Source organism: Lethenteron reissneri, chromosome 56 (assembly GCF_015708825.2).
Source record: "Lethenteron reissneri isolate LAM-NWPU_2019-01 chromosome 56, ASM1570882v1, whole genome shotgun sequence".
Taxonomy (NCBI): Eukaryota; Metazoa; Chordata; class Hyperoartia; order Petromyzontiformes; family Petromyzontidae; genus Lethenteron; species Lethenteron reissneri.
Window position 1 is genome coordinate 8,053,935 of NC_083834.1, and position 12,858 is coordinate 8,066,792.

The 12,858-nt window shown below is 46.0% G+C and overlaps 1 protein-coding gene across 1 annotated transcript in view; it reads right to left on the reverse strand.

The window, feature by feature from the left end:
* Positions 1-12,858, reverse strand: part of LOC133356939 (metabotropic glutamate receptor 5-like) — a 149,980-nt gene that overhangs the window by 38,112 nt on the left and 99,010 nt on the right. Inside the window, exon 5 of the mRNA XM_061574646.1 lies at positions 5,986-6,154. Coding sequence (XP_061430630.1) covers positions 5,986-6,154 — 169 coding nt within the window. The remainder of the gene's footprint in view (positions 1-5,985; positions 6,155-12,858) is intronic.

Sequence of the window (12,858 nt, forward strand, 5' to 3'; positions counted from 1 at the left end):
TTACGCGCACCGAACTAGATCAGTTAGACAAGACACTCTACAAATCACACTTATCTTTGAGTGTAACAATGTCCACATCGGATTGGGAACATGTGGAAAAAATGACTGCCTCTTCAGCTGCCGCTATGTCGACTAAATGTAAGGACAACTTGATTTCCAAATTCAATCGCCTCTCAAACAAGAAACCGGACCCACACATTGAAAAGCTAGATATTAACAAAGTCGTAATTAATCGCAGTAACAGTCCTATTTCTGAAGGTTTGAAATCCGTTTTAGCTAAAGGACTAAACTTTGCAGTCACACCTAGACACATACCAGTTAATGATATAATTGCTCGAGTAGATGTAGCTCTCAAGGGCTTGAGTCACATCGCTGCAGACGTAGCAAGATCCGAAATCTCTGTAACCCTCAAAAACGCTAAGATGCCAGCTAGCAACATCAGCAAAGAGGAGCGTTTTGAATTAGCTCAATTAAAAAAGAGGGATGACATTGTCATCCTCTCAGCCGACAAAGGCAATGCCACTGTCATCATGGACAAAATAGAATACAACAACAAAATTCAAGAACTACTAAACGATGGCAGCTATACAAAAATAAAAAGAGACCCCACCAACAGCCTCGTCTCCAAAACCAACAACATCATTTCTGCTTCAACCGCATTAATTGATCAGACCAAACAGTTCTCGTTGAAACCTTCTGCAGCCAGACCACCAAGATTGTACGGCTTGCCAAAGATACATAAAGAAGATACACCTCTTCGTCCCATTGTCTCTACTATCAACTCCCCCACTTACAAACTGGCTCGTTTTTTGTCCGAAATCCTACGGCCTTTCACTGGAAAAACCACCTCTGCAGTACTAAACTCTACTGACCTGGTATCGACAATCAAGGGGATTGCCCTGTCCCCAGACGACCTGCTTGTCAGTTTTGATGTGGTTTCCTTGTTCACCAAGGTACCTGTGCCTGACACCATCGCAATCATTGAAGACTTGGTTCATCAAGGACTGAATGCTGGGGTACCCCCCCTGGTGAGACACTGCTTAACCAATACATACTTCACCTGGAATGGAACCTTCTACAAGCAAATTGAGGGCACCCCAATGGGCTCCCCCCTATCTCCGGTTGTAGCCAACATCTTCATGGAGAAATTTGAGACGGACGCCATCCAGACTGCCACTCTACGCCCGACCTTATGGAAGAGGTACGTAGACGACACTTTTGTCATCTGGCCACATGGCCGGCCTGCTCTAGACCAATTTCTCGACCACATCAATTCCATACACCCAGCCATCAGATTCACCATGGAAGTCGAAAATGATGGCAAGCTACCCTTTTTGGATGTCCTAATCAAAAGGAGACCTGATGGTTCAATGAGCCACTCTGTCTACAGGAAAGCCACCCACACGGATGCTTATCTAAAACCGGATTCCCACCACCATCCATCTCAGAAGAATTCCCTCATCAAGACTCTATATCATAGAGCCCAATGCATCTCCGACCATGAACACATTTCCAGTGAACTCAAACACGTACGCCAAGCTCTTAAGGCAAATGGTTACTCCGACTATACAATCCGCAAAGCCATCACTCCAACCATCAAGAAGGATCCTGTTGAGGAGCCTTTCAAGACCATCACCTTACCCTACATTGCTGGGGTCACAAAAAAGATCTCCAAAATCCTGATTAAACACAAGATCCAGGTCCGATTCAACACAGTACATAAAATCCGTGATCTGGTACCGTCTGTAAAAGATGTGGTTCCAGACATACAGTACCCTGGCGTCTACAAACTAAGTTGCCTCTGTGGTAGCAGTTACATTGGGGAAACCAAACGACATGTCTCGGACCGCATCCGTGAACATAAAGCTGACCTGAAACACGGTAGGACTAACACCTCAGCCGTGGCAGATCACTGTTACAACTCAGTGGGCTCACATGATATTGACTTCTCCAAGACAGAGGTTCTCTGCAAGCCATCTGGCTATCATGAGAGATTCGTTCATGAGGCGATCCACATATACAAACACAGAGACAACTTTAACCGAGAAGATGGATTCTGGCTCAGCAATCATTGGAAGGACGTAATAAACCATTTCGATACACATTAGGGTGTGTAGAATAATACATAGTGTGATATTAAATGTATAAGATATAGGTTGGTTTACAGCAATACAGTATATAATTTAATGTTGGGTTTATCTATGGCAGTATATAGTACGGTATATGCTCGTGTGATGTAAGAGAATAAGGTTTAGATGGAAGCATATTATAGAATTTTTACGAGGTAAAATTGTAATGTATTACTTGCTGTTAGTAACTCAGCTTATTATAGAGTATAGTAAGTATACTGATGGTGCGATGCAGTTTATACTTTAGTTTTTTATGTAGTTTATACTTTAGTTTTCTACGTGTTGTTGAGTAACTGCAGCTACATATCATTAACATTCCTTTCCTTTGTTACTGCTAATCCCTGCACCCCCCTTGGTTGCTGCTGATCCTGCATAATGCATGGGCATAATATGACTTTGACACCCCCCCGCCCAACGCCTACGCATTTTCCATGAATATGCTAAATCCCTCTTCACATGCACATTCTTTTTGTTAAGGCGCTCTTCAACCCCCAATGCAGCTTATATATAAGCTCCTAGTTTGGTAGTGTCTCATTCTTCACCTGAAGACGGCTGCTTGCGTTGTAGCCGAAACGTCGTGAGAATTGTTTTATTATGTTTTATTTTTATTATTTTATTACTTCCCTTCTACGTGACTTTACCGAAAGAAACAAGAAGATGAATCCCTGCAGTCACGAAAGCTTTAAATCGAAATTTAACCGCCTCTACGGGGAGGGTTTCCACATAACTTTGAGATCCTTCAACAAGCTCCGGGATAAGAAGGCTCAGCTAATCGAGTCTCTCACCTTTCTGAAGAGATGCCGCGACTCTAAGGTAATACCAAACGCATTTACACTAACATCTGCTGCTGTAACTTCTTCTAATGCGAAACGAATTCTGTCTAGAACTAGCTTAGCTCTTATCTCAGAGAAAATCAGACTTACGCGCACCGAACTAGATCAGTTAGACAAGACACTCTACAAATCACACTTATCTTTGAGTGTAACAATGTCCACATCGGATTGGGAACATGTGGAAAAAATGACTGCCTCTTCAGCTGCCGCTATGTCGACTAAATGTAAGGACAACTTGATTTCCAAATTCAATCGCCTCTCAAACAAGAAACCGGACCCACACATTGAAAAGCTAGATATTAACAAAGTCGTAATTAATCGCAGTAACAGTCCTATTTCTGAAGGTTTGAAATCCGTTTTAGCTAAAGGACTAAACTTTGCAGTCACACCTAGACACATACCAGTTAATGATATAATTGCTCGAGTAGATGTAGCTCTCAAGGGCTTGAGTCACATCGCTGCAGACGTAGCAAGATCCGAAATCTCTGTAACCCTCAAAAACGCTAAGATGCCAGCTAGCAACATCAGCAAAGAGGAGCGTTTTGAATTAGCTCAATTAAAAAAAAAGAGGGATGACATTGTCATCCTCTCAGCCGACAAAGGCAATGCCACTGTCATCATGGACAAAATAGAATACAACAACAAAATTCAAGAACTACTAAACGATGGCAGCTATACAAAAATAAAAAGAGACCCCACCAACAGCCTCGTCTCCAAAACCAACAACATCATTTCTGCTTCAACCGCATTAATTGATCAGACCAAACAGTTCTCGTTGAAACCTTCTGCAGCCAGACCACCAAGATTGTACGGCTTGCCAAAGATACATAAAGAAGATACACCTCTTCGTCCCATTGTCTCTACTATCAACTCCCCCACTTACAAACTGGCTCGTTTTTTGTCCGAAATCCTACGGCCTTTCACTGGAAAAACCACCTCTGCAGTACTAAACTCTACTGACCTGGTATCGACAATCAAGGGGATTGCCCTGTCCCCAGACGACCTGCTTGTCAGTTTTGATGTGGTTTCCTTGTTCACCAAGGTACCTGTGCCTGACACCATCGCAATCATTGAAGACTTGGTTCATCAAGGACTGAATGCTGGGGTACCCCCCCTGGTGAGACACTGCTTAACCAATACATACTTCACCTGGAATGGAACCTTCTACAAGCAAATTGAGGGCACCCCAATGGGCTCCCCCCTATCTCCGGTTGTAGCCAACATCTTCATGGAGAAATTTGAGACGGACGCCATCCAGACTGCCACTCTACGCCCGACCTTATGGAAGAGGTACGTAGACGACACTTTTGTCATCTGGCCACATGGCCGGCCTGCTCTAGACCAATTTCTCGACCACATCAATTCCATACACCCAGCCATCAGATTCACCATGGAAGTCGAAAATGATGGCAAGCTACCCTTTTTGGATGTCCTAATCAAAAGGAGACCTGATGGTTCAATGAGCCACTCTGTCTACAGGAAAGCCACCCACACGGATGCTTATCTAAAACCGGATTCCCACCACCATCCATCTCAGAAGAATTCCCTCATCAAGACTCTATATCATAGAGCCCAATGCATCTCCGACCATGAACACATTTCCAGTGAACTCAAACACGTACGCCAAGCTCTTAAGGCAAATGGTTACTCCGACTATACAATCCGCAAAGCCATCACTCCAACCATCAAGAAGGATCCTGTTGAGGAGCCTTTCAAGACCATCACCTTACCCTACATTGCTGGGGTCACAAAAAAGATCTCCAAAATCCTGATTAAACACAAGATCCAGGTCCGATTCAACACAGTACATAAAATCCGTGATCTGGTACCGTCTGTAAAAGATGTGGTTCCAGACATACAGTACCCTGGCGTCTACAAACTAAGTTGCCTCTGTGGTAGCAGTTACATTGGGGAAACCAAACGACATGTCTCGGACCGCATCCGTGAACATAACGCTGACCTGAAACACGGTAGGACTAACACCTCAGCCGTGGCAGATCACTGTTACAACTCAGTGGGCTCACATGATATTGACTTCTCCAAGACAGAGGTTCTCTGCAAGCCATCTGGCTATCATGAGAGATTCGTTCATGAGGCGATCCACATATACAAACACAGAGACAACTTTAACCGAGAAGATGGATTCTGGCTCAGCAATCATTGGAAGGACGTAATAAACCATTTCGATACACATTAGGGTGTGTAGAATAATACATAGTGTGATATTAAATGTATAAGATATAGGTTGGTTTACAGCAATACAGTATATAATTTAATGTTGGGTTTATCTATGGCAGTATATAGTACGGTATATGCTCGTGTGATGTAAGAGAATAAGGTTTAGATGGAAGCATATTATAGAATTTTTACGAGGTAAAATTGTAATGTATTACTTGCTGTTAGTAACTCAGCTTATTATAGAGTATAGTAAGTATACTGATGGTGCGATGCAGTTTATACTTTAGTTTTTTATGTAGTTTATACTTTAGTTTTCTACGTGTTGTTGAGTAACTGCAGCTACATATCATTAACATTCCTTTCCTTTGTTACTGCTAATCCCTGCACCCCCCTTGGTTGCTGCTGATCCTGCATAATGCATGGGCATAATATGACTTTGACACCCCCCCGCCCAACGCCTACGCATTTTCCATGAATATGCTAAATCCCTCTTCACATGCACATTCTTTTTGTTAAGGCGCTCTTCAACCCCCAATGCAGCTTATATATAAGCTCCTAGTTTGGTAGTGTCTCATTCTTCACCTGAAGACGGCTGCTTGCGTTGTAGCCGAAACGTCGTGAGAATTGTTTTATTATGTTCTATGGGCAGTGTTGAGTCTATGGGCAGTGTTGAGTCTATGGGCAGTGTTGAGTCTATGGGCAGTGTTGAGTCTATGGGGCACTGTTGAGTCTATGGGGCACTGTTGAGGCAGTGCTGAGTCTATGGGACAGTGCTGGGTCTATGGGCAGTGTTGAGTCTATGGGCAGTGTTGAGTCTATGGGGCAGTGTTCCGTGCGCCACCCACCCGGATCTGCCCGCGGCCGCACGCCTCGCTGCACACCGACTTGACGCCCACGCTGCGGTTGGGCCACATGATGCGGTCCTCCATGCGCAGCTCCCCGTTCTCCCAGCTGCCCACCTTCTCGTAGCTGTAGCTGTCCTGGCTGGTCTCCTGCAGGTTCATGATGTCGTAGCTGCAGACGCACAAGGGGGGGGGGGGGCGGGGGGAGGGGGTGTGGGCACACGCAACGACCACACGGGAATCGCTGTCAGTCCGACTGATGAACCACGTGCCAGAATAGGAACCACGTGGTAGTGTAGGGACCACGTGGCCGCGTAGGAACCACGTGCCAGAATAGGAACCACGTGGCAATATAGGAACCACGTGGCCGCTGTGGATACCACGTGCCGGTGTTGGAACCACCTGCCAGCATTGGAACCGCGTGCTGGTGTGGGACCGCGTGGCTGCGTGGGAACCACGTCGTGTGTTAGGAACCACGTGCCAGCATTGGAGCACGTGGTTGTATAGGAACCACGTGGCAGAATAGGAACCACGTGGATGCGTGGGAACCACATCCTGTCTTAGGAACCATTGGCCAACATTGAAACACGTGGAGGCATAGGAACCACGTGCCAGCATTGGAGCACGTGGTTGCATAGGAACCACGTGGCAGAATAGGAACCACGTGGTTGCGTAGGAACCAAAAAACAGGTACAGGTGCTGCTCTGCAAGAAGAAGAACAAGACGAAGAATGCAGGGATGTGTTCCTCCTTTTTTTTCTTCCACTCAGCTTATTTAAACCCGAAGTCTCCCTTGAGAAGGGGTCACCCGCGGTCTCGAAAGGGCTCCTACACGAGTAATATATAAAGGTCACCTGGCTGTCCATCTCAATATCTGCAGTGGCCCCGTGACGGGAGAGCGTGATTGGTTGGCGCGGCGGGCAAAGCGAGCAGCAGCAACAACAAACCCTGGGCAGGCTTCGAGTCAGCGCCGCGGTCATCCGTCAAGCGCCGATGGCCATCGGAGCAGTTCAGTAAATACTCTGCAGCTTTATCTGCAGGATCCTGTATGCCAGTGTAGAATCCACGATGGCGAGATGGTAACCACCTCGCTCGGTATACACGAGATCGTGGGTTCGATCCTGGCGCCTGCTGTAGGTCTGGAGTTTTCGTGTCTCTTTCCCCGTGGTCGCGTGGATTTTTCTGAAAAACGAGCTGTATAGTTCAGTGGGCCTTACCTGGTAAAATAAAAATATGATAATTGTTTTTTTACCCTTCTATCTGGCAACAAAACTGACACCTTTTTACAAGGAGTCATGTTTACATAGACCACAATACCTGCAGTCATAATGCAAACAATAAACATAACTCTGATAATGTGCACTGTCCTTGAAGTTGATTGGTCCACACCCGAGACAGCTTTCCTTAGAGCCTAGTCAGTTTTGTTGCCAGATAGAAGGGTAAAAAAACCAATTATCATATTTTTTTACTGGAAAATGAGGTTCCAATGGTGTAAAAAATAAAAATAGTTTAGTTCTATTAGTTTATATCTTAACATATGTTTTATTGCCGGGGAGGGTAAAGTCAATTTTGTTTGCTAAATACCATGTATGCATAATTTACACCACGAACACCACCGCAAAATTACTCTTTGGTTCTTTCGGTAAAGTCACGTATAAAGATAAAATAATAAATTAAATACTAGCATACGACGTTTCGATTGCAACACAAGCAATCATCATCAGGTGTTGGGTGTTGACTGTTATGTTATCCGACTCTCTGTTGTATTACATTACATTTCTAAGTATACTAGATTTGTGTTTCTATTTCATTTATACCTGATGATGATTGCTTGTGTTGCAATCGAAACGTCGTATGCTAGTATTTAATAAATTATTTTCTCTTTATACGTGACTTTACCGAAAGAACCAAAGAGTATTTCCTGCAGTCACGAAAGCTCCAAATGAAGTTTTTACCACCGCAAAATGTTGACGCTTACAGCTTTTTGCGTGTCGCTTGCCACTCCTCGAGTGCGACGTCAACCAATTGGATCGCCAGGCGGTGACATTCGCCCCGCTCTGTCGAGATTCTTAAGGTGCCGCGAGTTTTTCTTTTTTTAAATCCTTTATATTCAGTTCGCTTGCTTGCTTGCTTACGACCGTGTAAATCTTGCGGTCGTTTTTTAACCCACTTCCCGTGATCCAATCGAGCTGACATTTTCCACACAGACTCGTTGTGCGTGACAATTAATTTTCATCAAAAAATTTTCCCAAAATTTTACACTTTTTAGGATTTGTTTTATTTAATTACCGATTGCTTAATGGTGGCAGGCAATCATCTGACCCATAGGTGGCAGCCATCTCAAGCCAGAGGACGAGAGGACTCTAGCCGCCACGCATATAAAGGATTTATAGTGAAAAACTTTGTTTTTACGGGTTAATTTTTTAAATCCTTTATATTAAGTTCGCTTGCTTGCTTAGGACCGTGCAAATCTTTCGGTCGTCTTTTAACCCACTTCCCGTGATTCAATCGAGCTGACATTTTGCACACAGACTCGTTGTGCGTGACCATTTACTTTCGTGAAATGTTTTTTCCAAAATGTTACACTTTTTAGGATATTTTTTTTTATATTTAATTATCAATTGCTTAATGGTGGCAGGCAATCATCTGACCCATAGGTGGCAGCCATCTCAAGCCAGAAGACGAGAGGACTCTAGCCGCCACGCATATAAAGGATTTATAGTGAAAAACTTTGTTTTTACGGGTTACATTTTTTTATTTTTTACTGCTGCTTGCGACGTGCGTGCCCATTGCGGCGTGGTTCAGATTCGCCGATTCGTTCCGTCTGATTGGATGTCGTCACGTTGTCAGCTGCAGCCGCCGCTGCCGCTGCTGCTGCTGTTGTTGTTGTGCCGATAGCGTTTCCCGTCTTGGGTATTTATAATCCACGAGGGTTTGCTTTTGTTGGGTTTAAGAGCCCTTTATTTGGCAGAACAACGTCACGCTGAACGTGGCAATTTGTGGTCCTTTTGCAAATTGTTCGCCGTCATCTAGTAATGTTTGGGTTGTTGTCTAGGCACCGTGATTTATGATAGCGTTGGTATTTATCAACCCCCCCCCCCATTACCCCCTCTTCCTTCTCCCCCTCCCCTCCCACCCCCTTGCCGTGTTGAACTTTTTAACGGTGTATAAACACACGTTGTTATTGTGTTATATAATAGACCTGGGCTGGCTGAGAAAAAAAAATATAGAAATGATCGGTAGATTTTTTTCTTTGTGTACAGTGCAAAAAAATAAAGGTGGTTACTCCAAATTCTAACTAAGCACGGTGCTTACCGTCTAACTTATATTCCGTGCTGGAGGATCGATGACTCTCTTTGTAGCACTGCTTGCCTCTCGGGGTCAATGCGGAGGGCTCGCGGTTCGATTCCGGCTCAGGCCACCCTCGTTTGTCACCGCACGGTAACAGCGATGCGCTTCGTCTGCTTGCCAGCGGACGTTAAAGACCCCCCCCCCCCAGGCCCCCTACCCCCTCTCTGTGTAAACCACCGCGTCGTGTCCGTAATCCACACAGCCGCTTCGGTTGATCGCCTTGGCGCGATGAGAATGAACCGGATATGAAATGCACCGCATCTTTGCCAATCATCATCATCATTATTCTTCTTCTTTTTCATAATATTTTTTTTTGCTGTTGTTATGGTTTTAGGTTAGATTGCATAAATATAAATGTCTCGTAAACCCACCACCACCCGACACAACCATTTAGTAAGGTTTGACACGTCAATATGTACGCGATCTAATTTAACCCCCACCCACCTCCCTCCCCCCTTATTATGAATTACATCGGTCGCGAAAGACTCCGTGTTAAACTCATCATCATGAGTGTCGTCGTCGCGGATAACCGGGCGAAAAAAAAACCGGAGTGCACAATTGAGCATTTCTCCCGTTCCGCGCGTCTCTCCGCGCCCGCGAGAGAGACGCGAGGCTGGATAGAGGTCGTCTGCGAACGCCGACCCACGCTCGCGAAAACAATCGTACGGAGAGCGCGAATCTCTCTCTCGCGCGTCCCACGCACGCGCCAACAACCTCCCTTGGGCCAGCCGTGACCGAGGAATTGCGTTGAGAGGGGCGAGGGAGCGGGGGAATTCATTAGCATTTAAATAACGAGCACCAACCACTCGCGGCAGCATCAGCATGCCACTTCCTTCAGCGTGCCGCACGACAAAACAACCATCATCACCACTCGCGACCACCACCACCACCCTTCGTCACCCAGTGGGGTGGCTATCGAGTGTGCAGGCGGGGCTACTGCACCGAGGGAAGTTTGACCGGAGGCTTCAACAGAAATCATTGGGCGCGAGAGCGCGTGCAGGGGGTGGTATGAGTGAGATGAGAGGCAGAGGAGAGTGCGTGGAGCGGGAGTAGAGTGAGATGACAGGGGAGAGGTAGTAGAGTGCGTGGCGTGGGAGTAGAGAGTGAGATGAGAGGTAGGAGAGTGCGTGGAGCGGGAGTAGAGTGAGATGACAGGGGAGAGGTAGGAGAGTGCGTGGCGTGGGAGTAGAGAGTGAGATGAGAGGTAGGAGAGTGCGTGGAGCGGGAGTAGAGTGAGATGACAGGGGAGAGGTAGGAGAGTGCGTGGAGGGGAGTAGAGTGAGATGAGAGGGGAGAGGCAGGAGAGTGCGTGGAGCGGGAGTAGAGTGAGATGAGAGGGGAGAGGTAGGAGAGTGCGTGGAGGGGAGTAGAGTGAGATGAGAGGGGAGAGGCAGAGGAGAGTGCGTGGAGCGGGAGTAGAGAGTGAGATGAGAGGGGAGAGGCAGGAGAGTGCGTGGAGGGGGAGTAGAGTGAGATGAGAGGTAGGAGAGTGCGTGGAGGGGAGTAGAGTGAGATGACAGGGGAGAGGTAGGAGAGTGCGTGGAGGGGAGTAGAGTGAGATGAGAGGGGAGAGGCAGGGAGAGTGCGTGGAGGGGAGTAGAGTGAGATGAGAGGCAGAGGAGAGTGCGTGGAGCGGGAGTACAGTGAGATGAGAGGTAGGTGAGTGCGTGGAGGGGGAGTAGGGTGAGATGAGAGGAGGGAGGTGGGAGAGTGAGTGTAGGGAGTGGAGTGAGATGAGAGGGGGGAGGTGGGAGAGTGAGTGGAGGGTGAGTAGAGTGAGGTGATGTGAACACGTGGGTCCCTTGGGGTCCTTAAATATTCGTGACCCATGGGCCCTCAAGCCTGGTAACGTCGCTGGCAACGGCGCTGGCTGCGAGCGGCGCTGATGGGGACACCTTCAACACGGGGGCCACTTTCATCGCTGAAGCGAGCTTCAGATATATAATTTCCGTCAATTTGCAATTAAATACATTTTAATTAAACTTCAAACGAGAGTGCAATCGCGTGCAAAAAAAAACCCCTTCCAAATATACGTGTGATGCCGCTTTGAACAAAAAATATACATTGTCAAGAAGATCCGAGGAATCGTCGTGGGTATTTTTTTTTTACAACATCACCCTCGCTCCGTGGAAACTTACAGGATCCTCTCATCTCCAACTGGGTGCCCTGCGGCCAGCGGTGGAAACAAATTCCACATTCGTCACGGCGGGGTGCCGAGTCCGTCCCAGCGGTGAGATCGGATAGGCACAGAGAGCCAGCCCTCTGCCGTGGCGCACAATCTAAGCGAGACTGCGACGGAATCGCAGACCTTGCTGATATTCATCTTCTTGGTTCTTTCGGTAAAGTCACGTAGAAGGGAAATAATAAAATAGTTAAACATAATAAAATAATTCTCACGACGTTTCGGCCACAACGCAAGCAGCCGTCCTTAGGTGAAGACCAGGTCTGTCGGGGAGACAGCGTCTGTTAAACGCATCATCATGAGTGTCGTTGTCCCGGGTCTGTCTCCCCGACAGACCTGGGGACGGCTGCTTGCGTTGTGGCCGAAGCGTCGTGAGAATTATTTTATTATGTTGTATTTTTATTATTTTATTATTTCCCTTCTACGTGACTTTACCGAAATAACCAAGAAGATGAATCCCTGCAGTCACGAAAGCTTTAAATCGAAACTTGCTGATAGTATCCACATCAGATGGCTTTGTAGGGTTAGATCGCGTAAATTTAAACGTGTCGTTAAACCCGCTGCCTCCACCCGACATGGACGATTAGTATTCAGTGGCATAAAATCAAATGTTTTTGTTCCGGATGACCGCTGCAACGTATGATGTTTTGATTTAGTGTGCTGATCTTTAAATGTGCATTTAAAATGTTTTTATACTCCTACTGTTGCTCCTGCTGTTGTGGAGTGACTCATGCAGCCAGCTATGGCTACAGGGTTTTTGGTGGTACATGTTGTTTATGTCGTTTATTGTGAAATTTCAGTCACATTTCCTATGATCACTGTTACATTACTTTTATGGCTTTATTTTGGTGCTTTCGAAAAGTTTTTTGGTTTGGCCATGTTTGTTAGTTATAGTACGGAGTTAGAATGATGGATTTAATCTAAGTTGTCTTGTGGTTGTTGTTGTTGTTGTTTTTTTTCTTCTTGGTTCTTTCGGTAAAGTCACGTAGAAGGAAAATAATAAAAATAAAACATAATAAAATAATTCTCACGACGTTTCGGCCACAACGCAAGCAGCCGTCTTCAGGTGGAGAACAGGTCTGTCGAGAAGGCAGAAAGAACCAAGAAGATGAATCCCTGCAGTCACGTAAGCTTTAAATCAAAAGTTGTTGTTGTTGTTTGACTTGCATCCCACTGGGATTTTTGCACAGCGTTGGTGTACAGTGCTTTCTTTCCGGAAGATTTAGCAGTTTTTTCCTGGATTTTTCTGTTTGCGCAGTCACTTTAAGATGTTTTCTTGTTCATGTTTTTGTTTTTTGTTTGTTGCGGTTGCACCCGATTCAAGAGCCGAATGGCTCACAGGGC